Here is a 26,875-nt window from a genome sequence, read left to right on the forward strand (position 1 = left end):
TGGCTATCGTGGATAGTGTCAAAATTTATTAATTTACAATAAACAATTGATTTAAAAGCTGTAATTGGGATTAGCTGAGCCACTATGTCGGAGAAAAACGTACGCATCGTCGCAAAGATGTAAGTGCTGCCCAAGACCAATCTGCGTCTTAGCCAACGTGTGTTTGTGCCACAGTTCAATTGGCGCGCGCAGAATAAAAATCAAAACCAAACTCGTTTCATATTTGTAACATTCATAATACATTTTTTAATTCATAGCTCCATTTGCAACACACACAAGTTATTGAAATAGTTCATCTTTGGTAGAGTAGAGGTACATGCATTTGGGCTACTTAGTTATTGCGTTCATTAAAGGTCTATAATAATATATGTAGGAATATATAATATTATTATAATTTATAATTTCGTAATGTATTCAACTCTTTTCTTGTAAATGTTAGTTTCGTTTCGTAGATTTTTCACATAATGGGGGCAACGAACACAAAAGTCGATAAAGTAATGATTTTTCTCTAACAATAAATAGCTGCGAACTATAATTATTTATCAACATAGATAGATTAGATTATACATATGTATTATTATATGTATGGCATTTTTAGTAATCGTATATCTGGGGCTGGCTTCCCTTTTTTTATTTTGTCTGTATTTGTTTTCTTTTTGCGCTACCGACTAATTATTGTTCGTCTTGCCTAAACTTGTCGTCGTCTTGTGTTTGTTTTCTCATGTGATTCGATTCCAGAGGATAAACTGTTTAACTTATAAAATAAACTGGGGTCTCAAATATCTTATTATGCATTATGTATATATGACTAGATTGAATGGGGGGAAGGAATTCGAATAAAAACCTGACTTTTTGGTTTCTTATTTCGTCCGGTTTTTCTTTTTTGCCTTGCTCTATTCATTGTTAATCCTGTTTAATCCTCCAGGTTTCGGAAAGCCTGCTGTATATCCTCGTACAGCTGGTCGTAGTCCGCTTTGATCTTTTGCTCGCCATCCTTCAAGGGATCCTAAAACACGCAGAAATACGTTTTAATGGCTTGCTATCATCAGAAGTGTCTTAGCAAAGAGTTTACCTTGAATTTCATTGAAGACAACTGATACATAATGCTGCCCATCGATTCGCGAATGGTGTTCCATGTGATTTTGTTGTCCGACTGAGCTGTCGACTCCACAGAATGACGGGCCGTCTCGTAGAAGGAGAGTATGTTTCGCAGCATGCCCACAGTCTTGTAGAAGGGACACACGCGATCGTATGGCGAGTATGAGTTCTGCTGCAGGAAATCGTCCTTCAGCAGCTTGGCCACCTCTAGCGTTACCTTGTCGGTCTCGGCCAGCGATGCCTTGCCCACCAGCTGCACAATCTCCGACAGATCCTCCTCCTCTTGCAGGATCTCCTTGACCTTGGTACGAAGTGGCACAAACTCGGGGAAGTTTTTGTCGTAATAATCATCCAGGGCACGCATGTACTTCGAGTAGGAGATGAGCCAGTTGATGGAGGGGAAATGCTTGCGCTGGGCCAGCTTCTTGTCCAGACCCCAGAACACCTGCACGATTCCCAGAGTGGCAGAGGTCACGGGATCGGAGAAGTCACCACCAGGAGGCGACACAGCACCGACAATGGAGACGGAACCCTCGCGCTCGGGGTTACCCAAGCACTTGACGCGTCCAGCGCGCTCGTAGAAGGTGGCCAGACGGGCACCCAGATACGCTGGGTAGCCGGAATCGGCAGGCATCTCAGCCAGACGACCTGAAATCTCACGCAAGGCCTCGGCCCAACGGGATGTGGAGTCAGCCATCATTGCCACATTGTAGCCCATGTCACGGAAGTACTCGGAGAGGGTGATACCGGTGTAGATGGAGGCCTCACGGGCAGCCACAGGCATGTTGGAGGTATTGGCCACCAGGGCGGTACGCTTCATGATGGATTCGGTCACGCCATCGACTTCGCAGGTCAGTTCGGGGAAGTCCCGCAGCACCTCGGCCATTTCATTGCCTCGCTCGCCGCAGCCGACGTAGATGATGACATCAGAGTTGGAGTACTTGGAGAGGGCCTATGAAGGATGGGGAAGGATATGGATACAGACAAAGTCTTTCGAGGAATGAGAATCCTGAAGCTCTCACCTGCGAGATGACAGTCTTGCCGCAACCGAAGGCACCGGGGATAGCGGTTGTGCCACCCTGAACACATGGGAAAAGGGAGTCCAGGACACGTTGGCCTGTAAACAGCGGATGATTGGCTGGCAGCTTCTCGGTGCAGGGACGGGGCTGTCGCACCGGCCACACTTGCAGCATCGTGTGTTTCGTGATCTCCCCATCGAACTCCGTCTCGAGGACAATGTCTTTCAAATTGTAGTTGCCCGCGGGGGCAATATAACGCACTGTTCCCTTGGCTCGCGGATGCACGATCATGCGCTGCTTTACGAGGGTGTTCTCGTGCACCACACCGTACACGTCGCCGCCGGTGATGTGCGATCCGACACGTACGTTCAGTGGATTGAATTCCCACATTGTCGTGCGGGACAATGCCGTGGTGTTTACGCCCTTGGGGATGTATATGGAGCTGGTCATCACACCGATATCCTTCAACGGTCGCTGGATGCCATCGAAAATGTTGCCCATTATGCCAGGGCCCAGCTCCACGGACAGAGGCTTGCCTGTGCGCAGGACGGGATCGCCGACAGTCACGCCTGAGGTCTCCTCGTACACCTGAATGGTGGCCATGTCGCCCTCCAGACGGATGATCTCGCCCACCAGCTCGTAGTAACCGACGCGCACCAGCTCGTACATGGCAGACCCGGACATGGCCTCGGCGGTGACGACTGTGAACGAGGAGGAGAGACAGCCGCAGCATCAGTAAGGGGTCAGTGGGTGAAGGACAAAGACAGTGACGTCTTACCAGGTCCCGAAACGGCGTAGACACGACCGTACTCGGACTCGCGGTCCTCGTCTTGGAATTTCCTTAGGTTGGACATTGTCGAGGTCTTTTGTGGCTCTTCAAATGTAACGGTCTAAACGCTCGATCGCTAAACGAAGGCAAATGGAAATTCGATTTTCTTTATAAACAATGCAAACACATTTTCCCGTGGCCGCACGAGAGAAAATCCCAGATGGCGCTGCTGTGCAGAGGCCCCCAGTGAAAATCTTCACACCCCCGCAGTAACCAACCATCGATTTTTCAATACAATTTTCACGCATGTCTCACAGTTGGCATTCATTTGGTCGGATTTAAACAGTTTTTTTCGCCTTTACACGCATTGTCATTATTTTCAAACTGTTGCGCTATTATTATTTTTTGTTCCTTTGATAGTTTCACTATTTTTCACTGCTTAATTATTGTATATACTCACAATTTGTTTAAGCAGTTATTAATGAAAATTCTCTTCAGTGTGACCGCGGACTTATCCCTAAAATATACCATCCGACCCTCAGAAATATACCGTCTCATTTTAAAAATATACCGTAAATATACTGACGAATTCAAGTTCTAGTTTACATTTTCCTCGTTTTTCATATTTCGTGGAATATTACTAGCTATATTGAACATTTAGCCATGCCCACATAATTTTATCCGATTAATCAATCAATTTTCTACTTGACTGGCACATTAAATACTTAAAAACATTTCCTCAATTCTATAATATCCTTTTCCCATCCATTCCGGGCCCATGTTGCGGGACGATGTTGCTCATTTTTCGATAAGAGTTGTGTATGTAGTAAGATCTTGTGTATGTAGTAAGATCAAAACATGTAATGTAAAAATTACATAAATTACATCTGCATCCATTTAAGGTGTTTTCGCGCTAGCCACGGACGGTCACACTATCCGCGTATTTCTCGGCTGCGGCTGCAATTTGCCATACAAAATATCAATAAATTCGTAATTAGCAAAGTGGGACGACAGTTTTTCGTGTTGCGGTGGACCAACACGTGTGTAATCATGTGAAAGGATCACAGACAGCTAGTGCAAAAGTCCTTGACGTGCCCCTGGGGGCAAACAAAAATATAACCTCAAAGTCGCGACACTTCGGGAGACAGCAGATGCACCTGCTCTGCTTCTCCTTTTTCCTTCCAAACCAATACCAAAGTGTGTTAGCTACATAAACAGCACCGTGCCACAATGTCGACCTCTTCGGTGGTGCAGAATTTCGTGAACGGTCTAAAGTCCCGCAATCGCAATGTCCAGAACAAAGCCGCCCAAGACCTCTTCCTGTATGTCAAAACGGAGCTGCGAGAAATGTCCCAGGAGGAGCTGGCGCAGTTCTTTGATGAGTTTGATCATCATATATTCAACATGGTGAATGCGGCGGACATCAATGAGAAGAAAGGCGGGGCATTAGCCATGAGTAAGTGGACGAAAACATCATCTAAAAACCTCTCCTACTCTTACATTCCCCCTCTTTCTAGAGTGCCTTATCACCAGCGATGGTCTGACCACCAGAAAAGGCATCTCCCCGTATCTTAATCGCCTACGCGATCTGTTGCTTATCAACGACGTGTCCGTCATGGAAATTGCTGCCCGTTCCCTGGTCAAATTGGCCAATATGCCTGGCTCCAAGGGCGCCGACTCCTTCGATTTTGACATCAAAAAGGCCTTTGAGATGCTCAGCGGCGACAGACAAGAGGTGCGTACAATGCTTACCATTATTGTATATATATATATTAAACCCTATGATTCTTTTCTTTTAGTATCGTCGCCATGCTGCGGTCTTTATCCTACGGGAGTTGGCTATAGCATTGCCCACGTATTTCTACCAGCAAATCCTCACCTTCTTCGAGCACATTTTCAATGCAATTTTCGATCCCAAGCCTGCCATACGTGAGTCCGCTGGCGAGGCCTTGAGGGCCGCCCTCATTGTGACCGCACAGCGGGAGAACACCAAGCAATCGAGTGAGCCGCAATGGTATAAGATCTGCTACGATGAGGCCAGTGCCAGTTTCAACCAGGATGTGGCCACGGGCAAGGAGCAGAAGGGCATGACTCGCGACGATCGCATACATGGCGGCCTTATAGTGTTCAATGAGCTCTTTCGCTGCGCCAATGCCAGCTGGGAGCGACGCTATACGGCGCTGAAAACGCTCTTCCCCAAGGCGCATCACAACAAATTTCTGGAGGCCAGCAGCCACTCGAGCATGAGTTCACAGCTGAACACGTTTGTGCCGCGCCTGAAGGTGCCATTCATTGACAAATTGGGCAGCACACAGATGCACATGGAGGCCGAGCATCATCACAATGGAATGGCAAAGTTTGCCAGCGTAAGCAGCCAGAAAAAATCACAAACAATAAGCTATTTTACGACTATATTCCTTTTACAGCATAACGTTTTGGAATCGGCCTATGCTCATGAGATACTGCAGGCGCACTATACCACCATCTGCGACAATGTGCTGGAGCAACGCTTCTCTAAATCCCCCTATGTGCAGCAGGCCCTGCTTCAAATACTGCCCCGTTTGGCGGCCTTTAATCGAGAGGTTTTCGTGGATAAATACCTGCAGATCTGCGTACCACATTTGATGCAAATACTGCGTGGCAAAGAGAAGGATCGCACTGTGGCCTATATCACCATTGGCTACCTGGCCGTGGCCGTGGAGAGTGCCATTGAAAAGTATCTGGAGACCATCATGTCCTGCGTAAAGATGGCTCTACCCGCCAAGGATTTGGCCAGCAGCAAGCGCAAGGCCCCCGTCGATCCGGCAGTGTTTGCCTGCATCACGTTGCTGGCGCATGCCGTTCGTTCGGAAATTGTCAAGGATGTGCGGGACATACTAGAGCAAATGTTCTCCACGGGCCTGTCGCCTGCGCTGACCGTCTGCCTACGTGAGCTGTCTGAGAATGTGCCGCAGCTCAAGTCGGGCATCACCGATGGTCTGATTGGGGTGCTCTCGCAGGTTCTAATGAACAAGCCGGCGGCCATTCCATACGCCGCCCTGCCACCCATTGCCATTGATGGCTCTCTGATAATGCAGATGGCTGATGGCGGCACCACAGTGCTGGCCCTCAAGACATTGGGAACGTTTAACTTTGAAGAGCAGAATATGTTGGACTTTGTGCAGCGGTAAGTCCTTAAAAAATAATCATTAAATTACATGAATGGACCCCTTCCCTTCCCTACCCAAAGCTGCGCTGACTACTTCATCGTTCACGAACAGCAGGAGATACGCCTGGAGGCAGTGCAGACGTGCACGCGTCTGCTAAAGCTGGCCGTTCAGTCCGCGGAGAGCATGGAGAACTCCAAAACCCTGAGCGACACCGTTTCCCATGTGATTGAGCGCCTGCTGATGGTGGCCATCACGGACATGGACTGTAATGTGAGGATACGGATTCTACGCTCTCTGGACGAGACCTTCGATGCCAAGCTAGCGCAGCCCGAGTCCCTCAATTCGCTGTTTATCACGCTGCACGATGAGATTTTTGAGATCCGAGAACTGGCAATGGTAACCATTGGACGACTGTCCTCTATGAATCCCGCCTATGTGATGCCCAAGCTGAGGACCACCATGATCGAGCTGCTGACGGATCTAAAATATTCGGGGATGAACCGCAACAAGGAGCAGAGCGCGAGGATGTTGGACCATCTGGTGATTAGTACGCCCCGTTTGATATCCTCGTACATGAATCCGATACTGAAGGCTCTGGTGCCGAAGCTACACGAGCCGGAATCGAATCCTGGCGTCATCCTAAATGTACTTCGCACCATTGGGGATCTGGCGGAGGTTAACGGTGGCTCCAATGAAATGGAACTGTGGGCCGATGACCTGCTCTCCATTCTGCTGGAAATGCTGGGGGATGCCGGCTCTCCCGATAAGCGGGGCGTGGCCCTGTGGACGCTGGGACAGCTGATCAGTGCCACGGGACGAGTGGTCAGTCCCTACCACAAGTATCCGGTGCTCATCGACATCCTCATAAACTTTCTGAAGACGGAGCAGCGGCGCTCCATACGCCGCGAGACGATCCGCGTGCTGGGCCTCCTGGGGGCCATGGATCCGTACAAGCACAAGATGAATAAGGGTCTAATTGACAGCCAAAAGGACAACGTACTGATCGCCTACTCCGATGGGAAGGTGGACGAGAGCCAGGACATATCCACAGCCGAGTTACTCGTGAATATGGGCAATGCCCTGGACGAATACTATCCCGCGGTGGCCATAGCCGCCCTGATGCGGATACTGCGTGATCCCACCCTGAGTACCCGCCACACGAGCGTCGTGCAGGCCGTGACGTTTATCTTCCAGAGCCTCGGGATCAAATGTGTCCCGTATTTGGCTCAAGTGCTGCCCAATCTGCTGGACAATGTACGAACGGCGGACAACAATCTGCGAGAGTTTCTGTTCCAGCAGCTGGCCATTTTGGTGGCCTTCGTGAAGCTGCACATCATCAGCTACATGAGCGACATCTTCAAGCTGATCAAAGAGTTCTGGACCATCAATACGCCCCTGCAGTCCACGCTGATCAATCTTATAGAACAGATTGCCGTGGCCTTGGGCTGCGAGTTTCGGGACTATCTGGCAGAGCTCATACCACAGATACTGCGAGTGCTGCAGCATGACAACTCCAAGGATCGAATGGTCACCAGGAGATTGCTGCAGGCTTTGCAGAAGTTTGGCAGCACTTTGGGCTACTATCTGCCGCTGATTGTCCCGCCCATAGTGAAGCTCTTCGATTCGCCGTATGTGCCACAGCAAGTGTCGCTGGTGGCCCTTGAGACGATCAATAATCTGGCCTGCCAGCTCGACTTTACGGACTTCTCCTCCAGGATCATACACCCTTTGGTGCGAGTGTTGGACACAGAGCCAGAGCTGCGCGACCAGGCCATGACCACACTCCGGTCTCTGGTCAAGCAGCTGGGCAAAAAGTATCTCGTGTTCGTGCCCATGGTGCAGCGCATCCTCACGAAGCATCGCATTGGGGATAGCGAGTACGACAAGCTGTTGATTCGCCTGCAGAACAACAGCACTCTAGCGGATGCCTGCGGCTCAGGGGAGTTCGGTTTGCGGCAGGCCAAGATCAAGTACAACGAGCCCTTTGTCACGGACAGGAACAGCAATAATCGGAATCTGCAGGTCTCGACGAATGTCCTACGCACTGCCTGGCAGGTCACACGTCGTGTTTCGAAGGATGATTGGGTCGAGTGGCTGAAACGGCTGTCCATTGGCCTGCTCAAGGAATCCCCCTCTCATGCGCTGCGTGCCTGCTGCTCTCTGGCCCAGGAGTACGATACGCTGCTGAGGGACTTGTTCAATGCCGCCTTCATCTCCTGCTGGACGGAACTGTCGCCGGAGCACAAGCACGAGCTGACGCAGTCGTTGATCCAGGCCCTGCAGGTCACCGATATGCCAGAGATCACCCAAACAATCCTTAATCTGGCCGAGTTTATGGAGCACTGCGACCGGGATCCCATACCCATTGAGACGAATCTTTTGGGCACCCGAGCCATGGCCTGTCGCGCCTATGCCAAAGCCCTGCGCTACAAGGAGGAGGAGTTCCTGTTAAAAGAAGAGGCGTCGGTCTTTGAGTCGCTGATCCTCATCAACAACAAACTGCAGCAAAGAGAGGCGGCCGAGGGTCTTCTGACCACATACCGGAATGCGGCCAACGAGCTGAATGTCCAGGGACGCTGGTACGAGAAGCTCCACAACTGGGATCAGGCCTTGGAGCACTACGAACGCAATTTACAGACGGATTCATCGGACCTGGAAGCGCGTCTGGGGCACATGCGCTGCCTGGAGGCCCTCGGCGACTGGTCGGAGCTGAGTCAGGTGACCAAACGCGAGTGGGAGGGCTTCGGCACAGAGGCCAGGGCACGGGCCAGCCCTCTGGCTGCAGTAGCCGCATGGGGTCTGCAGGACTGGGAGGCCATGCGGGAGTATGTGCGCTGTATACCCGAGGATACGCAGGATGGGAGCTACTATCGGGCTGTCCTGGCCGTACACCACGATGACTTTGAGACGGCCCAAAGGTTGATTGACGAGACCAGGGATCTGCTGGACACAGAACTGACCTCCATGGCGGGAGAATCCTACGAGCGAGCTTACGGTGCCATGGTCTGCGTGCAAATGCTGGCGGAACTCGAAGAAGTCATCCAGTACAAGCTGATCCCCGAGCGAAGGGAACCCCTGAAGACCATGTGGTGGAAGCGACTGCAGGGAGGACAGCGGCTGGTGGAGGATTGGCGCCGCATCATTCAGGTGCATTCGCTGGTGGTGAAGCCCCACGACGACATCCACACGTGGCTGAAGTACGCCAGTCTTTGCCGGAAGAGCGGTTCCCTGCATCTCTCCCACAAGACGCTGGTGATGCTGCTAGGCACGGATCCCAAGCTAAATCCGGACGAAAAGCTGCCCTGCAACCAGCCGCAGGTCACCTTTGCATATACCAAATACATGGCCGCATCGAATCAACTGCAGGAGGCATACGACCAGCTTCGGTGTTTTGTCGATAAGTACAGCACGGAGCTGAGCTGCCTGCCGCCGGAGGCTGTGAAGCCCCAGGATCAGCGATTGATGGCCAGGTGCTACTTGCGGCTGGCCACCTGGCAGAACAAACTCCAGGAGCGTCTATGTCCGGGGGCCATTCAGGGTGATCTGGAGTGCTTTGAGAAGGCCACCAGCTACGACCCGAACTGGTACAAGGCCTGGCACCGGTGGGCCTACATGAACTTCAAGGTGGTGCAGGCCCAGAAGACGGCGCTGGACAAGCAGCAAGCATCGCTGCCGCCGGGACTGAACATCGGCATTGGCCTGAGCATGGACAGCGACATGTTGATCATCCAGCAGTATGCAGTGCCCGCGGTGCAGGGCTTCTTCCGTTCGATCAGCCTGATCAAGGGGAACTCCCTACAGGACACGCTGCGACTGCTGACACTCTGGTTTGACTATGGCAACCATGCGGAGGTGTACGACGCCCTGATGTCGGGCATGAAGCTGATCGAGATCAACACCTGGCTGCAGGTGATACCCCAACTGATTGCACGCATCGATACGCATCGGCAGTTGGTAGGCCAATTGATCCACCAGCTGCTCATGGACATTGGCAAGAATCATCCGCAGGCCCTGGTCTATCCGCTGACGGTAGCCTCCAAATCCGCTTCGCTGGCACGCAGGAATGCCGCCTTCAAGATCTTGGACTCAATGCGGAAACACTCACCCACGCTCGTGGAGCAGGCGGTGATGTGCAGCGAGGAGCTCATCCGTGTGGCCATCCTCTGGCACGAGCAGTGGCACGAGGGTCTGGAAGAGGCCTCCCGCCTGTACTTCGGGGATCGCAATGTAAAAGGGATGTTTGAGATCCTAGAGCCGCTGCACGCCATGCTGGAGCGTGGCCCGCAGACACTCAAGGAGACCTCCTTCTCGCAGGCCTACGGCCGGGAACTGACGGAAGCGTATGAGTGGTCGCAGCGCTACAAGACCTCGGCGGTGGTGATGGACTTGGACCGTGCCTGGGATATTTATTATCATGTGTTCCAGAAGATCTCACGCCAACTGCCGCAGTTGACGTCGCTGGAGCTTCCGTATGTCTCGCCCAAGCTGATGACCTGCAAGGACCTAGAGCTGGCCGTCCCTGGATCCTACAACCCTGGCCAGGAGTTGATACGAATCAGCCACATCAAGACGAACCTGCAGGTGATCACGTCCAAGCAGCGACCGCGCAAGCTCTGCATTCGCGGATCCAACGGCAAGGACTACATGTACCTGCTGAAGGGCCACGAGGATCTGCGGCAGGATGAGCGTGTAATGCAGCTATTCTCGCTGGTCAACACCCTCTTGCTGGACGACCCGGACACGTTCCGTAGGAATTTGGCCATTCAGCGATACGCTGTGATCCCGCTGAGCACCAATTCGGGTCTGATCGGCTGGGTGCCGCACTGTGATACGCTCCACACGCTGATACGCGACTATCGGGACAAGAAGAAGGTGCCGCTCAACCAGGAGCACCGCACCATGCTGAACTTTGCCCCGGACTACGACCACTTGACGCTCATGCAGAAGGTGGAGGTGTTTGAGTACGCTTTAGGGCAGACGCAGGGCGACGATCTGGCAAAGCTGCTGTGGCTCAAGTCCCCCTCCTCGGAGCTGTGGTTCGAGCGGCGCAACAACTATACCCGATCCCTGGCCGTCATGTCGATGGTGGGTTATATCCTTGGCCTGGGCGATCGCCATCCCTCCAACCTCATGCTGGATCGCATGAGCGGCAAGATTCTGCACATTGACTTTGGTGATTGCTTCGAGGTGGCCATGACGCGGGAGAAGTTCCCCGAGAAGATACCCTTCCGACTCACGCGGATGTTGATCAAGGCCATGGAGGTGACGGGCATCGAGGGAACGTACCGACGCACCTGCGAGAGCGTGATGCTGGTGCTGCGACGCAACAAGGACTCGCTGATGGCCGTGCTGGAGGCGTTTGTGTACGATCCGCTGCTCAATTGGCGACTCCTCGATGTCGACAAGAAGGGTAACGATGCGGCGGGTGCCAATGGCGGCGGTGCCGCCGGTCGTGGCGGCTCTGGCATGCAGGTGGGCAATAGCGGCGATAGTTTAAGCAACTCTGTGGAGGATTCCCTGCCCATGGCCAAGTCGAAGACGTACGAGGCGCAGCTGCTGCTGCAGCAAGCCGGTGGCTTGCACAACAACGTGGCCGACGAGACGAACAGCAAGGCTAGTCAGGTGATCAAGCGGGTCAAGTGCAAGCTAACGGGCACAGATTTCCAAACGCAGAAGAGCGTCAACGAGCAGCAGCAGGTGGAGCTGCTCATCCAGCAGGCGACCAACAACGAGAACCTCTGCCAGTGCTACATTGGCTGGTGTCCGTTCTGGTAATCCCAATCCCAATATCCGACTGAGCGAGATTCTACTACAACTACTCTACTACTACTTCTACTTATTAACTAAAAATCTTCTTCAGTTCACCGACGACTCACATCCATTTGGGGATCGCATGGATTTTTGTGGGTGTAGATAGCTGCTAAGTACGTATATAAATATTTGTATAATTTATGTTAGAGATACGCTTCATTATCTTTTTATTTGTGAATTCAATTGCAAATAAATTCCAATTTTGTAAAAATCATCACAAACAACAAAAAATTGTGTAAACCCGCGAAACGACTTGAAAAAATTACAGTAGATGTTTTCACATCACCAATGTTTTGCGAAATATTGTTCTGAACTTTTCAAAAGCTAATTGTGAATCTTCTGTGAACCACAAATCGTAAATCTCCAGCAAAATAATTAATTATATTATGTGTACAATTATAGAAGGTAGGCAATATAGACACTAAAACTGCACATTAATCTAAGTCCTAGGGATAGTGTGTTTGGGGGCGGGGCAGCTTATCTATTGTTCCTCTTGCCCCGCTGCTCCTTGCGCCAGGCCTCGATGCGGTGCTTCAGCTCTAAGTTGGCCACCAGCATATCCTCGGTGAGCGGCTGTCGATTGAACGGATCCGTGCAGCTATTTAATAGATGGCGTGTGATAATGGCCCGGTCCATGACAGTGCCCGACGGCAGCACCACGGGATCCGACATCAAGGTATCCATCAGCGGATCCTTGAACTCGTCGGGGGCATCAGCACATTCATCTTCAGTCTGTTGGTTGGTTACTGCAAATACAAAAGGTAATTACCTTATTTGTTTCGAAATTAATATATCTTCCAAGCCTACCGTAGATTTCGTGGGCTCGCTGTGTGAGCGCCTTGAAGCGCTCCACCTCAACGGCTGAGCGTAGCGCCAGGCGCTTGATTCGTGACGCCGCCTCATTGCATATGTGCACATCGAAGGAGCGCTCGTCGGCGGCCAGTGCCTCGGCGAATCTATCACAGTCCAGATGGAGATATATGTCGAAGATTTGGGCCAGCAAACTACGCGGCTCCCAGCCGTACTTTGCCGGATTCTTTACCTTCAGATCGTTGCATTTGGGACCCGCTAACTGTTTCAGATTGAAATTCAACATTGAGCTGAGACGATCCACGAGTTCGGCGCGCATGAAAGGCTCCTTGATGTCGCTCTGAAATGAACAAAGTCATTTATTAGGGGGCGGATCTCCACTCCTTGCACTCCACTCACTGTCAGATAGTGAAACAGATCGACTGTCTCGCGTGCGAGTGTTAAATAGGAGCGACATTGCCGCTCATCGGTGGCCAGCTGGGTGAGGCGACTCTGTTGCTGATCGGCGGTCATTTTGGTGAGGCTCTGCTTGTCCGACAACAGCTGCTGAGTCTGGTGGATGCGCTTCAGATTCTCGAGACACTCGTCCAGCAGGAACGTTGTGTCGTTCATTAGCATATTGACGAATTTAACGAACTGATTGCCCACCCGCGATTCGCAGATGACGGCCTGGCGGTGGATGGGATTCTCCCACATTGATTTGAACAGATGGCTAATATGATATCTGCAAAATAAACACACAATGAAGAGTGGAAACGAAACAGTCATGACAGTGCATCTACAGAATGAGAATTCGGCTAATTGAATGCGGCGGAGTCTTATCGCTTATCAGACGTACACACACATACTATATCGCTTAGGCGGACTACAAATCAAAGGAACTTACCTTATGGTAAACTTATCGTAAAACTCAGTGCTTTGACCCGTTGTCTCCACATCCACATAGAATCTCATTAGAGCGCTGACCAGGGCGTTCTGTGCCAGCTCATGGTTCCACATCTGCAACAAGACATTCAATTGATCAGGATTGCCCATCAGGATTCAAGCAGTCTATCTTACCGCTGTATTCACTGAGTTAGCTGGCTTCAAAGAGAACACAAACATCACCTCGACCAGCTTGGCAGTCACGTACGGATTCTTAATGAGATGCGAGGCACAAACGCAGGTCAGCAGCCATGTGATGATCGAATGATCGATGCTCTGGCGTATGTCCACATTGGCATGCTGCATGGTAAACAAAATGAACTCGGCAATGTCATCGATGTACCACTCGGGCAGTGCGGAAAATGCGTCGGTTGCCTTTAGCGTTTGCACTGGCAGCTTGGAGATGAACGGGCCCCCAATGGCGCGACCCTCGAACTGGTAGAGCATAAACTCGCACACCGTCGAATAGAATTCCGTGCAGCGCTGAAGCAGGGCTGGATCTAGTAGCGTAATTTCGCTGCAGTTCTTCGAGCTGCAAAGGATACCAAATTGAATAATGAACGCTGGACGGAAGATGGGATGGGATGCCTACCGATTTAGCTTGCGTAGCTGCTTCTCCCATCGCTCCTTGAACTGATTGTTGCGCGTGGCATACCGAGAGTTCACCCAATGCTGCTTGGTGCGGTCCAGCTCGTCGATCAGCTTCTGCAGCTCCTTGATGGCTCGCATCTTCTGGCGGTAGCGCTGGATGGCGGGCATATAGCCCAAATGGTGGGCCTGGAGAGTTAGAAACCAGCACTGCGTCTGGAAATTTACCTCCTTGACGGGCTCGCTGAATTCGCGGCCGAGGAAACTCTTGTACTCCTCCTCGTTGTAGCGTATCTTTGTGTCCTGTTCGATGCTAACCTGCGAGTTCCTCATGTAGTGATAGTTGGGCTCAACCCGCTCCAGTTTGATCTTCACAGAAAGATGCTGCAGGACGCTCATCAAATTAATGACAAAACCATCTCTGGCGAGGAGCTTCTCATCGCTGGCAAACTGCACACGACGATCGTTACGCCGCAGGATGTTGCCAATGTACTCGAGAGTCTTTGGACGGCTGCTGGCGTTCACGCACAGCGAATGGAAGATGCCATGCAAGTGGGTGCGCATCTCATGAAGGCCCTGAAATATCACGAAACGAATAAGCAAAGAAAAGAGAGTGTCTATGCGAGTGTGGCACATACCCAACGAAGTCGCGAGGCCAGCGCATCCTCCACCTTGTTCTTGGTGGTTTCCGCAAACTTGACATTCTCTTCGGCAAACAGCGAGACGGACAGAAAGGGCCCCAGGAAACTGCATTTGACAATCTCCCGGCCCGAGATCTTTGTGCAAATCGGTGGAATAAAGTTGGGCTGACGGGCCACGAGATCGGCCAGAGGTCGTACTGCCCCCACCTTGATGACCACCAGCTTGGCCAGCCATTCGATTTGCAATAGATTGATTTTGGCTGTGCAAATGTTGCGCTGCATGCCAGTGAAGAGGCCACGCAGCACCTGGCCAAAGATGGTGTCAAACGCCTCCAGATCCTCGTGTGTGTGGGCCACAATGTCGACCAGGAAGGACTCGCTCACCTTCTCCATATACATGAGCTCTAGAAGCGCCGACTGATCCAATCGCCAGTTGAGATTCTGATGGATGCGATCCGTCAGCACCAGCACCGTCATGCGCATTATGTTCTCAAAGGCCAAGTGGAGGGCCGGCTGGCTGGCCGCCGTCTTAATGGCACACTCTGACTGATAGTTTTCATAGCACTTCATCAAATAGAGGATCACACTGTGCTTGGTGGTGGTCGCAATGTTCAGCACCGAAGGGGCCAGACAGGAGCTGGCGTCGCTGCTGGCCGTGGCCTCGCTTTGGCTGGAGGTGGCCGCCTCCTCAATGGTCGATGTCGAGGCCACCGCATTGGCCATGATCTCTTGGACCTCTGTATCGTCCGATTTGATCTTTTTGGGCGTTGAGAATTCCATATCATCCACAAGGCAGGCACTGCCCTCGCCCAGCTCATCGTTGTAGATCTTGAGGGCCGTCTCCATGAGGACATTCGAGACAATGAAATCAAAGTCGAACCGTTTGCTGGGATGCTGCTCCAGGAAGCTGGCCGTTTGGGCGCATATAATGGAGCCGCTGCCAAACTCATTCCATGTGCAATTTAACAAGCGAGACAGCAGCTGCTCGTTCTGCTCATCCACGCTCTTTGGCGAGGAGCCACCGTCTGATGATGATACCGGCTGCCTGTTGGACGATTCCCTTTCGGGATTCACTGTGGAGTGCTGCTTGGTGCTGCTTGGGGTATCGACTGTGCCCGATTGTGGTCTCACAGTGCGCTTAGTGGCCGCCTCGCTGGGCAGACTGAGAGCTGGCGCCATTTCTACATCTTGTATGGGCACTACGGACGTCATTTCCACATCCATGTCTGTCTTGCTGCTCAGATCCGGCCAGGTGGATGACTCACTGTCGCTGTGCGTGGCCTCGCGCACCAGGCGAGACTCGCCAGAGACGTTTGTCTGCTTCCGTGAGGCCTTCTCTGGGCTGGGAGCTGTGGTGGCAGCGGCCAAAGGAGTTTGTATGATACTTCTGGCGGCCAAAGTGCGTAGACGACGTTCGCGCATCTGTTGATGAGATGAGTCATGCTACCTGTTTAGAGTCTGTTTTTAGTAAAGGATTCAAACGGTACTTGCCTCCTCTGCTGATAGCGTTATAGGTATTGGGGGTGTTTGTGCCTGCTCTTCTGGCGGCTGATCTTCTGGATGCTGCTCTTGTTTGGGCAGCAAGGGCGGCTGTTCCTGCACCAGCGGCAGCGGCTGCGGTTCTTCATCGTCCTCCTCTTCCTCCATGGGCTTCTGGCGCGGTTCTTCTTCCGGCATCTCTCCTTCCTTCCAACACGATGCGCAGTTGTTGCTCGAGGAAATTTGTTTTTCCAATCTGTTTCTGTTTGTTTGTTGCGTAGTTTTTCCTCCGCCCTCCTGCCAAATGAGTTATCATGTGGGTTAATGAACCAAACAACACAAGAAAGCGGGACGAACAAAAAGAGAACAGCAGCTGGCGAGAGAGTGGGCGATGCGTTTCTTTCCTCCCTCTCTCTCTCTCTCTATGACGGGGACAGTCGTTGCCTCGCCACGCGCATTTAACAAATAAATAAAGAGTCCAGAAGCAGCAGCAGCAGCAAGCAGGCAGCGGTCAACGTCAAGTTCAAGACGAGACAATGCCGCCGCCGCATACCGCAGATGGATTGGATTGTATAGATGGATTGGGATTGGGCCCAGCCATTGTTTCTTTGTCAGCTACTACGCACTTTGATGATGTGTGGGAGGATAGAAGGATGGATGCTCATGCGGATGGCAACGTGACATACAGAGGAATGTAGGGATAACCTGACCTGCCACAAACATATAGCCGTGGCAGTGACAGCCACTCAGGTGCGGAGTGCGCACAGATATGCGCTGAGCTGCTGTTGCTGTGGCAGCATCTATTTATAGACTGCAGCCAGGCAGGGGTCGGGGGGAGGTAGGGAGCGGGGAGGGGGCAGTGTGTGTGTGTGTGTGGATAGGGGATACAGCAAATTGCAGTAAACAATATCATAGCATATGCGAATCGGATGAATATACACCCTTATATAAGTGATAGTGCAAAGATAAGCATAGACTTCCAATGAACCAGCAAATAGGTCGGGGAGTATCCGAAAAGTTATCTGCGCATTTTCCTATAGAATAGGCATGTACATACGCACATCCCATTGGGGATAGATAGGGATAGGGGTGGAGATGGAGATGGTGGTGCCACTTACCTGTCTCGAAATCAGACTTTCACCTGCTGCTGCCTGGCTGCGTGCCTGCCACGAATTCGAATTCGAAACAAATTGTTTATATCTGAATCTGTTTAGATGTGCATTTTATTGCTGCTGTTCGGGTGCCCGGACTCTGCTGGGGCTGTGTCGCGCGCTGCTGCCTCTAATGCAGATTTTCGACAACGACGACAGACGACCAACAACGACAACGGCGACGATGACGGGTGACCACGCAAAAAAAATTTCTCTTTTGTTCTGCTTTGATGCAAGGTTATCGGAGTGTCTTGCGCCTGCTATCTATAATGCCTTTGCGTTGCAATTATCAGATCCAATACGTATTCGACGAACAAATGTGAAAATTTTATTTTCGTGATAAATAACAAGTTGAAAACAAATTGACTTATCGATAAAATATACCGTCCGACCCTCAAAAATATACCAAAATATACCGTCTCATTTGAAAAATATTCCGCAAATATACTGACGAATTCAAGTTATACTTTACATATTCCTCGTTTTTGATATTCCGTGGAATATTAATAGCTATATTTATCCGATTAGTGCATATATTTTCTAATTGACGGGTTATATTAAACACTTGCTTTTATTGGATTTCTATACACCGTTGAAAATGAAATTTAATAATGTGAGTAGACGTCTGCAGGCGTCAATCGCGAATTTATCGTTAAAATATTAGAGCTGTCAATCGATACTATCGATAGTAACGGGTAGTATAACTAAGATTAGAAAAGTGTTTTAAAGGCTATTTTTCAAGCAAAATTATATAAAAAATGTTCAAAAATTAAACATTTTATTTATTCTCTTTCTTTTCAAAACTCTAAGATGTGATTTTCGTCCCGTGCTGTGTGACCGCTCCCTCCGAAATATATACCGAAATATACCGTAAGTATATTGATAAAAAACGAACTTAGTCCACTTAAGCCCACTCTATTTAAACAGTTCAACGATTTAAGGTAAATGGCGGAAAATATCAGTGATTGTAAATTCTTCTTGCAGATCCATGCACATTTTTCCTCTAGCCTTAAAATAAATAGCGATATCTTTCACCTGAGCTGCGCTACAATAATAATAATTCAATTTTCTTTATTTTCAGTGGTTTAAGTATTATATATTATAATATTGCCGGATCGATACTATATCCACGATCGCGTGCATCGCGCCAGAAGCTGGTACTTTATTTATTTACCTGCAAATTTTACAACGTACGACGTGCGTGCTTCTCAGGTGCGCACATTTCCGCGTCGTCTTTTTTCCTTCACCATGTTTTACCTCATCGGTTTAGACCGGGTAAGTTTTCCTAAATCATCTTTTCAATCGACTATTTTTTCTTAGTTCTTCTTCTTTAATTTTTTATTCCCTCCAGCTCTATTGGCAGAGACCCTCTTTGGACACAATCTTAGCAGTGCCGCAGGGGATCGGGGGATCTGATCCCGCCAGGTAAATTTATTAAGTTATTATTTATTCATTTACTTTATTTAACTCTTCCTTTCATTTTAGCGGGTCACTTCCTTCGGTAGCCAGGAATAACTAGTGCGTGCCCGCAGATAACGATATGCCCACCAATGTTTACCAGGGGTTTCACCTTTCTGGTCTTCCGATTCATATGAGAGAGTGGGCCTCGATACCATGCGCCCCTCGCATGGCCTTTGGGCTGGATGACCTTTGGGTGCGGCCACTGCCATGGCCTTCTCTCCGCCTTTCCGCCGTAGCTCCACGTCCTTTCGGGAGTTCCAAGGGATGTGCTCCTGGCTGGATTGTGGCAGCCATGAAGCCGCTGCTGTGTCGCTGAGTCGACAATGTGGCGTCCCGTCCACTGCCGCAGGTACCAGAGATCGACGGGAACCACGGAAAATAATGTCACCAACATGCGTCGCCGAATCCAGCGCTGGGCTTCAGCTTCGATACGTGTAAGTGAATCAGGATATAATTGCTGATATATTATAAAATATATCTTCATTCACAGATGACTTATGTACCCTACGCTTTGGCTAAAACCGAGTCGTATCCGATTTCCCACCGCCAGACGGAGCCCTGTCCAGCATTACCGAGGCGTATTAGAGACGGTCCGAGTCCCATCCCAGCCAGACAGAATCGTATCCAGCAGGATAGAATCGCATAGAAGTCATCGTCATCCTTTGAAATGGCCACCGAGGACTTTCACTATGGCAACTAAGGGAGCGGCTACGCGGGATACTAGATTCTAGATAGATCTCATCATTGTTAGATTTAAGGATATGCGAGTCTATAGCAGATATACATATACATATGATGTATAGATATAGATATAGATATATATATAGATATAAATGTTGTCCACTTGTTTATTTATTTATACTAAGTTAAGTTATGGTTAATAAAATTTTTGAATAATCATCCTTGCTGTATCCTGTTTTGGAGAAATTATCCCGATTACAAAAAGGCGTGGGACGCTCAGATCGGTTCACAAATAGCGGAGAAAACTAAATTTTTTGATTGGGGAAAATGTCCTTGATCCTTGATAAGGACTCTACCAAATCAGGGACATTTTTCCGATCATAGGAAGCCGTCTCATGCTCCGATCGGGTCCCAAATAGCCGAGAAAACTTAATATGTATGATTGGGGTCGTTGGAGTCCTTGCCGAAGGATCAAGGATATTTTTCTGATCTCGATGGGCCACGACACGCCCCGACCAGGCCACAAATAAGGGAGAAAACCAGATATATGTATATGTCTGCAGAAAATATCCTTAGTCCTTGGTCCTTGATAAGGACTCCATCAAAACAGGGACATTTTTCCGAACACAGGAAGCCGTCGCATGTCCTGATCGGGCCACAAAAAAGGGAGAAAACAAGATAAATATGTTTGGAGTAGATGTCCTTGACCCTTGGTCCTTGATAGGGACTTCAACAAATCAGGGACATTTTTCCGATCACAGGAAGCCGTCGCATGTCCCGATCGGTCCTCAAATAACGGGAAAACCACACACAAAAAAACTCCCGTCAAATGGCCAAAATCTGGATGGGATACCAGGCGAACATAAATCAGCAGAAGGTAACTGAATTTTTTTGAAAAATTTATGGTCCCCCAAAAGTATGCACCACATTTTTTTGCACTTGCTACAGTTGCTTGCTGCTGATTTCTGTTCCCCTGGTATCCCATCCAGATTTTGGCCATTTGACGGGAGTTTTTTTGTTATGTACGGTGGCGCCCCTATCGGTGATTTCTTGAACTACATTTTCAAAAATAGCAAATACAAACCCGTTATGTTTTTTCCGTTATTTGAGGCCCGATCGGGACATGCGACGGCTTCCTGTGATCGACAAAATGTCCCTGATTTGGTAGAGTCCTTATCAAGGATCAAGGACATTTTCCCCAATCAAATAATTTAGTTTTCTCCGCTATTTGTGAACCGATCTGAGCGTCACACGCCTTTTTGTAATCGGGATAATTTCTCCAAAACAGGATACAGCAAGGATGATTATTCAAAAATTTTATTAACCATAACTTAACTTAATAAACAAGTGGACAACATTTATATCAATATATATATCTATATCTATACATCATATGTATATGTATATCTGCTATAGACTCGCATATCCTTAAATCTAACAATGATGAGATCTATCTAGAATCTAGTATCCCGCGTAGCCGCTCCCTTAGTTGCCATAGTGAAAGTCCTCGGTGGCCATTTCAAAGGATGACGATGACTTCTATGCGATTCTATCCTGCTGGATACGATTCTGTCTGGCTGGGATGGGACTCGGTCCGTCTCTAATACGCCTCGGTAATGCTGGACAGGGCTCCGTCTGGCGGTGGGAAATCGGATACGACTCGGTTTCAGCCAAAGCGTAGGGTACATAAGTCATCTGTGAATGAAGATATATTTTATAATATATCAGCAATTATATCCTGATTCACTTACACGTATCGAAGCTGAAGCCCAGCCCTGGATTCGGCGACGCATGTTGGCGACATTATTTTCCGTGGTTCCCGTCGATCTCTGGTACCTGCGGCAGTGGACGGGACGCCACATTGTCGACACAGCAGCGGCTTCATGGCTGCCACAATCCAGCCAGGAGCACATCCCTTGGAACTCCCGAAAGGACGTGGAGCTACGGCGGAAAGGCGGAGAGAAGGCCATGGCAGTGGCCGCACCCAAAGGTCATCCAGCCCAAAGGCCATGCGAGGGGCGCATGGTATCGAGGCCCACTCTCTCATATGAATCGGAAGACCAGAAAGGTGAAACCCCTGGTAAACATTGGTGGGCATATCGTTATCTGCGGGCACGCACTAGTTATTTCTGGCTACCGAAGGTAGTGACCCGCTAAAATGAAAGGAAGAGTTAAATAAAGTAAATGAATAAATAATAACTTAATAAATTTACCTGGCGGGATCAGATCCCCCGATCCCCTGCGGCTCGGGACTCGGAAAAGTGAAGGTTAAAGCCACGGGCCGCTTATCCGGGGAATTATATCATGAAACATGCTCTCAGAAGGAATAAACAATTCGTAATCAATCATCGCTTTTTAATTTACTTTTAACAGGGTTCCCAGTTATGCGGCTCTGTCGTTCAGCCACCGCGGTTTCATCCATAGCGTATAGCATTATATAAATAGATGTATGTATCACATCCTGGACTGAATCCCAGGGTCCTCGTGTTTGGTGTTCGGTACTGTCGATACTATCGACTGGATAGAAGGACTGTTCGCCTAAGTTTGAAAGTGAATGAGTGACAAAGATATGAACGCAATCCAGTGGAATAAATGACGCAGGGAAGCACAATTTGATAGAGCGAAAATTCAAAAAACCTGAGTATTGAAGTACAAATTATAGCATATCGTCACACTCGACTAACTAGCTAAAATCTATCCAACAGCCAATTATTTTTCATTTAAATAATTTTAAAATTTAAAAGTAAGATACAATTTAGCCCTTAATTTGCAAATTTGTGGAGAAAAGACAGTCAGGCCTCACGATCGAAAGCGTTTTTACTTTTTGGAAAGTAAGCTGAATGATATATAACTTCCAGCAAATTGCTATGAAATTTTATAAAGCAGCCAGCCCTAATACCAGTTAGAATTAATAATTTTAGAACCAACAATTTTATAGTCTCCAAGCAGCCAGCATTAATAGTTTTATTTTAGCCAGCTTACAGGGATTGGCATTTTTGGTCTAGTCAAAATAATAAGAGCACTGGTGTTGTTTATAAATTTAAAAGGACTTGATCAGGATTTAGTCAAGGGTATGTTGGTTTTAATTGAACCCTTTCTATAGTAGGTAACCTACTACTAGGTCAGAAAACTAAAATTTAATTGGATTGTTTTTATTACAAAAGTTTTACGAGACGTGAGCGAAAGCTCATAAGCGCGTACTAGTTATTTTGACCAGTACTGTACATACATATATATATTCTACATCAGCATCAATAGCCGAGTCGATATAGCCATGTTCGTCTTTTTGGTCTCTTAGTTCTCAGAGATAATAAGAGCTAGAGGCATGTATCCAGACTTATATGATATTACACTGAATCACTCACGCGTACCGCAGTAAAAAAAGAAACTACGACCACTAGATGATTTAATATAATGATCTAATTCCTTAGATGCATTATTGGTTTTTGTTCAACAAAGGAAAATCAGTAACTGCATATTACAAAAATTTTACATTTAAGTGGAACTTACTTCAAAACTTAAAACCTAAGCAGCCACTACTAGAAATCCGTATAACGCTGTCGCATGGTCTGTCGCTTGGCAACGTGATGCATCTGCAATACAATATGGTATGCATTAAAATTAATAATAACACTTATTAAAAATGAAGACGAGACCAACCAGACGCTGTTGACGCCTCTCGCGATTCTTCTCGTATTCCTTGAGGAGCGTGGGGCACATGCGTCGAATGAACTCTTCAGATTCCCAAAAGAGACCGCCCTGATTCTCATAGCGCAACAGATATTCCACCTGCAAATCAAGTGAAGATGTTAACCATATACAATAATGATGTGGAATAATCTTATTGACTTGCCTTTCCCGCCTTCGTTTCGCGTCCTAGCACACGCTCTATGCCGTTTTCTGGCTCAATTTTCCTATAGAAATCTACATCGTTGTCGTACGGCTCCTTCGGCACCACCGGCGGCATATCATCGACTGTATCGAAGCCATCGTTCAGCGTATCCCCGTTTTGTTCGGCCCGACGAACAAACGTGAGTGGATGCTCCTTAAGGTAGTCCTCCGCCTCGGCAATTGTCTTGGCCATATCAAACTCTTCTTCCGCCTCTTCATCACCATCTTCACACTCGTCGTCTTCATCGAGGTCCATGCCATCACAGTTTTCACTAGAGTCCGCGTCGGAGGACTGGGGTGAACGCTTTTTCTTTGCCCAAGTGCCGCCGTCATTCTCTTTGACATCGGGATGGAAGCGAACTTTTTTTACACGCCGCTCGGACAAATCATCAGCTGAATTGTGAGACTCTGTGTCGGCTCCGGTATCACCCAGGCTGCTACTACTGTCGCCAGCTGCAGCACTGGCGGCGTCGCTTGTTGCCGCATCGTTTGTGGCTGTGTCGATGGTGGCTGGGTCGCTTGTTGCCACTGGCTCGGCCAGTGTGGTCTCCTTGAGGTTCTGTGAGATTTGTTTGACTTTCGTCTCGAAGGCAGTGCACGATACTATTGAGGAGGGGGACGTGTTGCTGCTGCAGTTGCTGCTGGCCCCCGTCTGTGACGAGCTGTCGCCCTCACCCATACTGGGCACCGCATCAGTCTTTTGTTCAGCCTGCTGCTCTCGCTGCATCACTCCTGTTGGCGACGGCGACGTCGACCTGTCGCCCATATCCCGTGCAGCGGAATCCCGGCTGCAGTTGTCCGACTCCTCGCCAACTGTCGGCCCAGTCGCCATCGCATCGCTTGTCTCGACCATCACGCACTTAATTTGCATAGATTTGTCCAGCGAATCACTGCCAGCTGAATCATCGTTGGACTTGGTATCCATGTGTGTGGCAGGTGGGGATGTCTTCGAGTAGTTTCAATTATACCGGATAACGATTCGTGTGTGATGCTACAGTAGAATTAGGTGAAAATGCATCGCAATTCACAATTGTAATCTTTCATCAAAATATTGCTGGATCGTTCCGAACGGACAAAAAGAACTACTATTCACTGAAGTGAACGAACTGAGTAGTTCACCTTAGCCCACTTAAGCCACCTCCTATTTACACAGATGAACAGCTTGAGTAAAACTGCGGAAAATCATACTGTTAGTGAATTCACCTTATAGATCTTTCCTTCCTCTTTACTAACAAATATTATGACTGGGAAATCTTTCACCCAGAACTGCGCTAAAATGAATCAAATTTCATAATATCCGCTGGTCCAAAATGGGTTAATCGTTCGTTTTTGTTCATGATCGGATATTATATTTTTTCAATTTTGATATTCGGCCTAGTATTACTAGCTAGCTAGGGCCGTCAATGTCGAAAAAATAATTTTATCCAATACAATAATATATTTTCTACGCGATTTTAAGCAGTTATATTTAGTTTAATCTTTATAAAACATGGTTTAAGCAAAAAATGCACACAAAATTGAATTTTGTTTGCTACATGGCAACTACATGGGGATGATTTTTGGTACATCGAAACTACACAGGGATGAAATTTTCGCGGGCGGCACCTGTCTAAACGAAAGTGCACACGGATAGCAACGTAACGTGTTGCGTATGTTGCGTAATTTTACTGGTTATTTGAACACATGTTGCTTGTCAATCGGCTTAAACTTGGCGTACGGATGTTTGTCCTATAACCGGTAAATTTTTTTATATATAAAAAATTAAAATAATTGTTTTATAAAGCTTTGATTATTTGCTTAGTTTTCAAAACATCTAATAATATATCCTTGATAATTTTCAAAAATTATAACAACTTTCACAGGATTTAGATATAAAGATTTTAATTCATTTAATATTTAAAACTAATTAATTTTGATTTACAGTATTGTTATTTGTAGGTTATATGGTTTGGTCCATTTCGAAACTAAACTTTTAAATTATATACATTTAATGCTCTAAAAGAAAAATGGTTTGTTTCTAAAATATTATGATTTTAAATATTTCAATTTCAATTAATTTAAAAGGGAAATCCCTATTCTAATTAATATTATGAGAGATAGAGAGCGATAAATTGTAAATGCAACTTGTGTATTTTTTTAATTTGATTTCTTTATTAACAAATTGTTGTTTTTTGTACATTTTTTCTCTTTTTGAAGTTGATGCCATAAATCTGTGTAGGTGTACGTGTATGTGTGTGTGTGTGTGTGCGCGTAGTAAACAAAACTAATTTAATTAAACTACCTTTTGTTTAAGTGTACTTTCATGTTAAGGACTATTTTATCATATTATCAAATATTTATGTATATTGTTGTGTATAGATATAGATATACCCTATATATAGATGTATACATATGTATATGCATATCAAAGGCGGTTGCAGTTTTATATTCAAGTGTAAGTTACTTCTGTATACTCTCTATTTTGTTTATATTTTCTGTTTGTTTTTGATTTGCTTCTGTTTAAATGTTGTTTCTCGTTAAACTATTTAAATATGGCCCCGCTATTCCACAAGTGTTCTTTTTGTTTGCTTAAAGTTTATGATAACATTTTTTTGTTTGCTTGTTTCTTACATTGTTTCTGGTCAAATAATAGGAGTTCTAATTCAAAATTATTATGATAATAAAAACAAAAAACTATTTTTAAAGTCTAGCGAACTAAATTCCTAAATGTAATCATTTTTTGCTGCTTGCTTGTACAAAATAATATTGCAAATATTGCAACAATTGTTCCTATTTTCTTCAATTTGATTTTTGAATTACATTTGCGTTTTCATTTGCATTTGCATCGTATTGTAGCAGCAGCAGTGTGTAAATATATGAATATATATATGTATAGGTTTTTAGAATTATATAGTATGTATATAGTACCATATTCATTGCATGATATACGCTCTCTCTGCCTTCCTGCATTTCTGCATTCCTGCACTACTCTTTTTGTTTTTGTTGTTTTTTACAATTATCAATAATCACAGTTCCCATTCAATAAAAAATTATATTAAACAAATGATGTTTTAGCAAGACTTAATTTTGAATATTTGTTTTCCAGTAATTCTATACAGATTTTTTGATTTCTTTGAAACGCTTTTGGATCTTGCTCTTTGTTGGGTTAGATATCTTATAAATATATCTCTAATCGTATTTGATTATAAACGTTTATAGGTGACTCCCTCTCTGTTCCTTTGATAATTTATATTACTCTTAAGTTATATTACACATTTTGCACCGTTCTAGAACATAATCATAATCATAGTCATAATCATAGAAATAATGAAAGACAGAAGTTCTTCCAGGCAGATTCATCCCCAAAGAAGTATTCGAAATTGTTGCTGTTGATAAATATGAATTTGTTGGTCTGCCCGAATCA

The 26,875-nt window shown here is 47.4% G+C and overlaps 5 protein-coding genes across 6 annotated transcripts; 1 reads left to right on the forward strand and 4 right to left on the reverse strand.

Annotated features, from left to right (window-relative positions):
• Positions 1–215: 215 nt before the first annotated feature.
• LOC6602262 (V-type proton ATPase catalytic subunit A) lies at positions 216–3,371 on the reverse strand. Its single transcript, XM_002027256.2, has 5 exons — positions 3,347–3,371; positions 2,896–3,022; positions 2,121–2,818; positions 1,073–2,050; positions 216–1,006 (listed from the first exon to the last, which is right to left on the reverse strand). Exons 2-5 carry the CDS (start codon positions 2,969–2,971, stop codon positions 914–916), a joined length of 1,845 nt encoding a protein of 614 aa, XP_002027292.1. The 5' UTR covers positions 2,972–3,022; positions 3,347–3,371; the 3' UTR covers positions 216–913.
• Positions 3,372–3,867: 496 nt separating this feature from the next.
• On the forward strand, positions 3,868–11,972 carry LOC6602261 (serine/threonine-protein kinase Tor). 2 transcript variants are annotated; one of them, XM_002027255.2, is made up of 5 exons: positions 3,868–4,342; positions 4,404–4,621; positions 4,686–5,252; positions 5,313–6,052; positions 6,116–11,972. In XM_002027255.2, exons 1-5 carry the CDS (start codon positions 4,117–4,119, stop codon positions 11,808–11,810), a joined length of 7,446 nt encoding a protein of 2,481 aa, XP_002027291.1. In that variant the 5' UTR covers positions 3,868–4,116; the 3' UTR covers positions 11,811–11,972. The 2 variants fall into 2 exon arrangements, with proteins under 2 accessions (XP_002027291.1, XP_026843390.1); XM_026987589.1 differs by having other exon boundaries at positions 4,686–6,052.
• Positions 11,973–12,208: 236 nt separating this feature from the next.
• Positions 12,209–17,750, reverse strand: LOC6602260 (ubiquitin conjugation factor E4 B). The gene is made up of 9 exons (XM_026987590.1): positions 17,407–17,750; positions 16,301–16,585; positions 14,807–16,231; positions 14,173–14,744; positions 13,716–14,112; positions 13,543–13,655; positions 13,056–13,380; positions 12,654–12,996; positions 12,209–12,592 (listed from the first exon to the last, which is right to left on the reverse strand). Exons 2-9 carry the CDS (start codon positions 16,484–16,486, stop codon positions 12,324–12,326), a joined length of 3,630 nt encoding a protein of 1,209 aa, XP_026843391.1. The 5' UTR covers positions 16,487–16,585; positions 17,407–17,750; the 3' UTR covers positions 12,209–12,323.
• A 3,236-nt stretch (positions 17,751–20,986) lies between these two features.
• LOC6602259 lies at positions 20,987–21,970 on the reverse strand. Its single transcript, XM_002027253.2, has 3 exons — positions 21,795–21,970; positions 21,333–21,734; positions 20,987–21,276 (listed from the first exon to the last, which is right to left on the reverse strand). Exons 2-3 carry the CDS (start codon positions 21,549–21,551, stop codon positions 21,121–21,123), a joined length of 375 nt encoding a protein of 124 aa, XP_002027289.1. The 5' UTR covers positions 21,552–21,734; positions 21,795–21,970; the 3' UTR covers positions 20,987–21,120.
• Positions 21,971–22,983: 1,013 nt separating this feature from the next.
• On the reverse strand, positions 22,984–24,492 carry LOC6602258. The gene is made up of 3 exons (XM_002027252.2): positions 23,435–24,492; positions 23,242–23,370; positions 22,984–23,174 (listed from the first exon to the last, which is right to left on the reverse strand). Exons 1-3 carry the CDS (start codon positions 24,395–24,397, stop codon positions 23,121–23,123), a joined length of 1,146 nt encoding a protein of 381 aa, XP_002027288.1. The 5' UTR covers positions 24,398–24,492; the 3' UTR covers positions 22,984–23,120.
• Between the last annotated feature and the right edge of the window lie 2,383 nt (positions 24,493–26,875).

Source organism: Drosophila persimilis, unplaced genomic scaffold, assembly GCF_003286085.1.
Source record: "Drosophila persimilis strain 14011-0111.01,24,50 unplaced genomic scaffold, DperRS2 tig00000124-arrow-pilon, whole genome shotgun sequence".
NCBI classification, from domain to species: Eukaryota; Metazoa; Arthropoda; class Insecta; order Diptera; family Drosophilidae; genus Drosophila; species Drosophila persimilis.

Excerpts from the sequence above, each read along its gene's own strand:
- LOC6602259 (XM_002027253.2), bottom strand. The coding sequence starts at position 21,551 with ATGGCCTTCTCTCCGCCTTTCCGCCGTAGCTCCACGTCCTTTCGGGAG. Across the intron at positions 21,277-21,332 it reads GGGCTTCAGCTTCGATACGT|ATGACTTATGTACCCTACGC; the intron begins GTAAGTGAATCA and ends CTTCATTCACAG.
- LOC6602260 (XM_026987590.1), bottom strand. The coding sequence starts at position 16,486 with ATGCCGGAAGAAGAACCGCGCCAGAAGCCCATGGAGGAAGAGGAGGAC. Across the intron at positions 16,232-16,300 it reads TAACGCTATCAGCAGAGGAG|ATGCGCGAACGTCGTCTACG; the intron begins GCAAGTACCGTT and ends TCTCATCAACAG. Across the intron at positions 13,656-13,715 it reads CTAACTCAGTGAATACAGCG|ATGTGGAACCATGAGCTGGC; the intron begins GTAAGATAGACT and ends GTCTTGTTGCAG.
- LOC6602258 (XM_002027252.2), bottom strand. The coding sequence starts at position 24,397 with ATGGATACCAAGTCCAACGATGATTCAGCTGGCAGTGATTCGCTGGAC. Across the intron at positions 23,371-23,434 it reads GCGAAACGAAGGCGGGAAAG|GTGGAATATCTGTTGCGCTA; the intron begins GCAAGTCAATAA and ends CTTGATTTGCAG. Across the intron at positions 23,175-23,241 it reads AGAGGCGTCAACAGCGTCTG|ATGCATCACGTTGCCAAGCG; the intron begins GTTGGTCTCGTC and ends ATTGTATTGCAG.
- LOC6602262 (XM_002027256.2), bottom strand. The coding sequence starts at position 2,971 with ATGTCCAACCTAAGGAAATTCCAAGACGAGGACCGCGAGTCCGAGTAC. Across the intron at positions 2,051-2,120 it reads GCAAGACTGTCATCTCGCAG|GCCCTCTCCAAGTACTCCAA; the intron begins GTGAGAGCTTCA and ends CATCCTTCATAG. Across the intron at positions 1,007-1,072 it reads TGTCTTCAATGAAATTCAAG|GATCCCTTGAAGGATGGCGA; the intron begins GTAAACTCTTTG and ends TGCGTGTTTTAG.
- LOC6602261 (XM_026987589.1), top strand. The coding sequence starts at position 4,117 with ATGTCGACCTCTTCGGTGGTGCAGAATTTCGTGAACGGTCTAAAGTCC. Across the intron at positions 4,343-4,403 it reads AGGCGGGGCATTAGCCATGA|AGTGCCTTATCACCAGCGAT; the intron begins GTAAGTGGACGA and ends CCCTCTTTCTAG. Across the intron at positions 6,053-6,115 it reads ATGTTGGACTTTGTGCAGCG|CTGCGCTGACTACTTCATCG; the intron begins GTAAGTCCTTAA and ends CCCTACCCAAAG.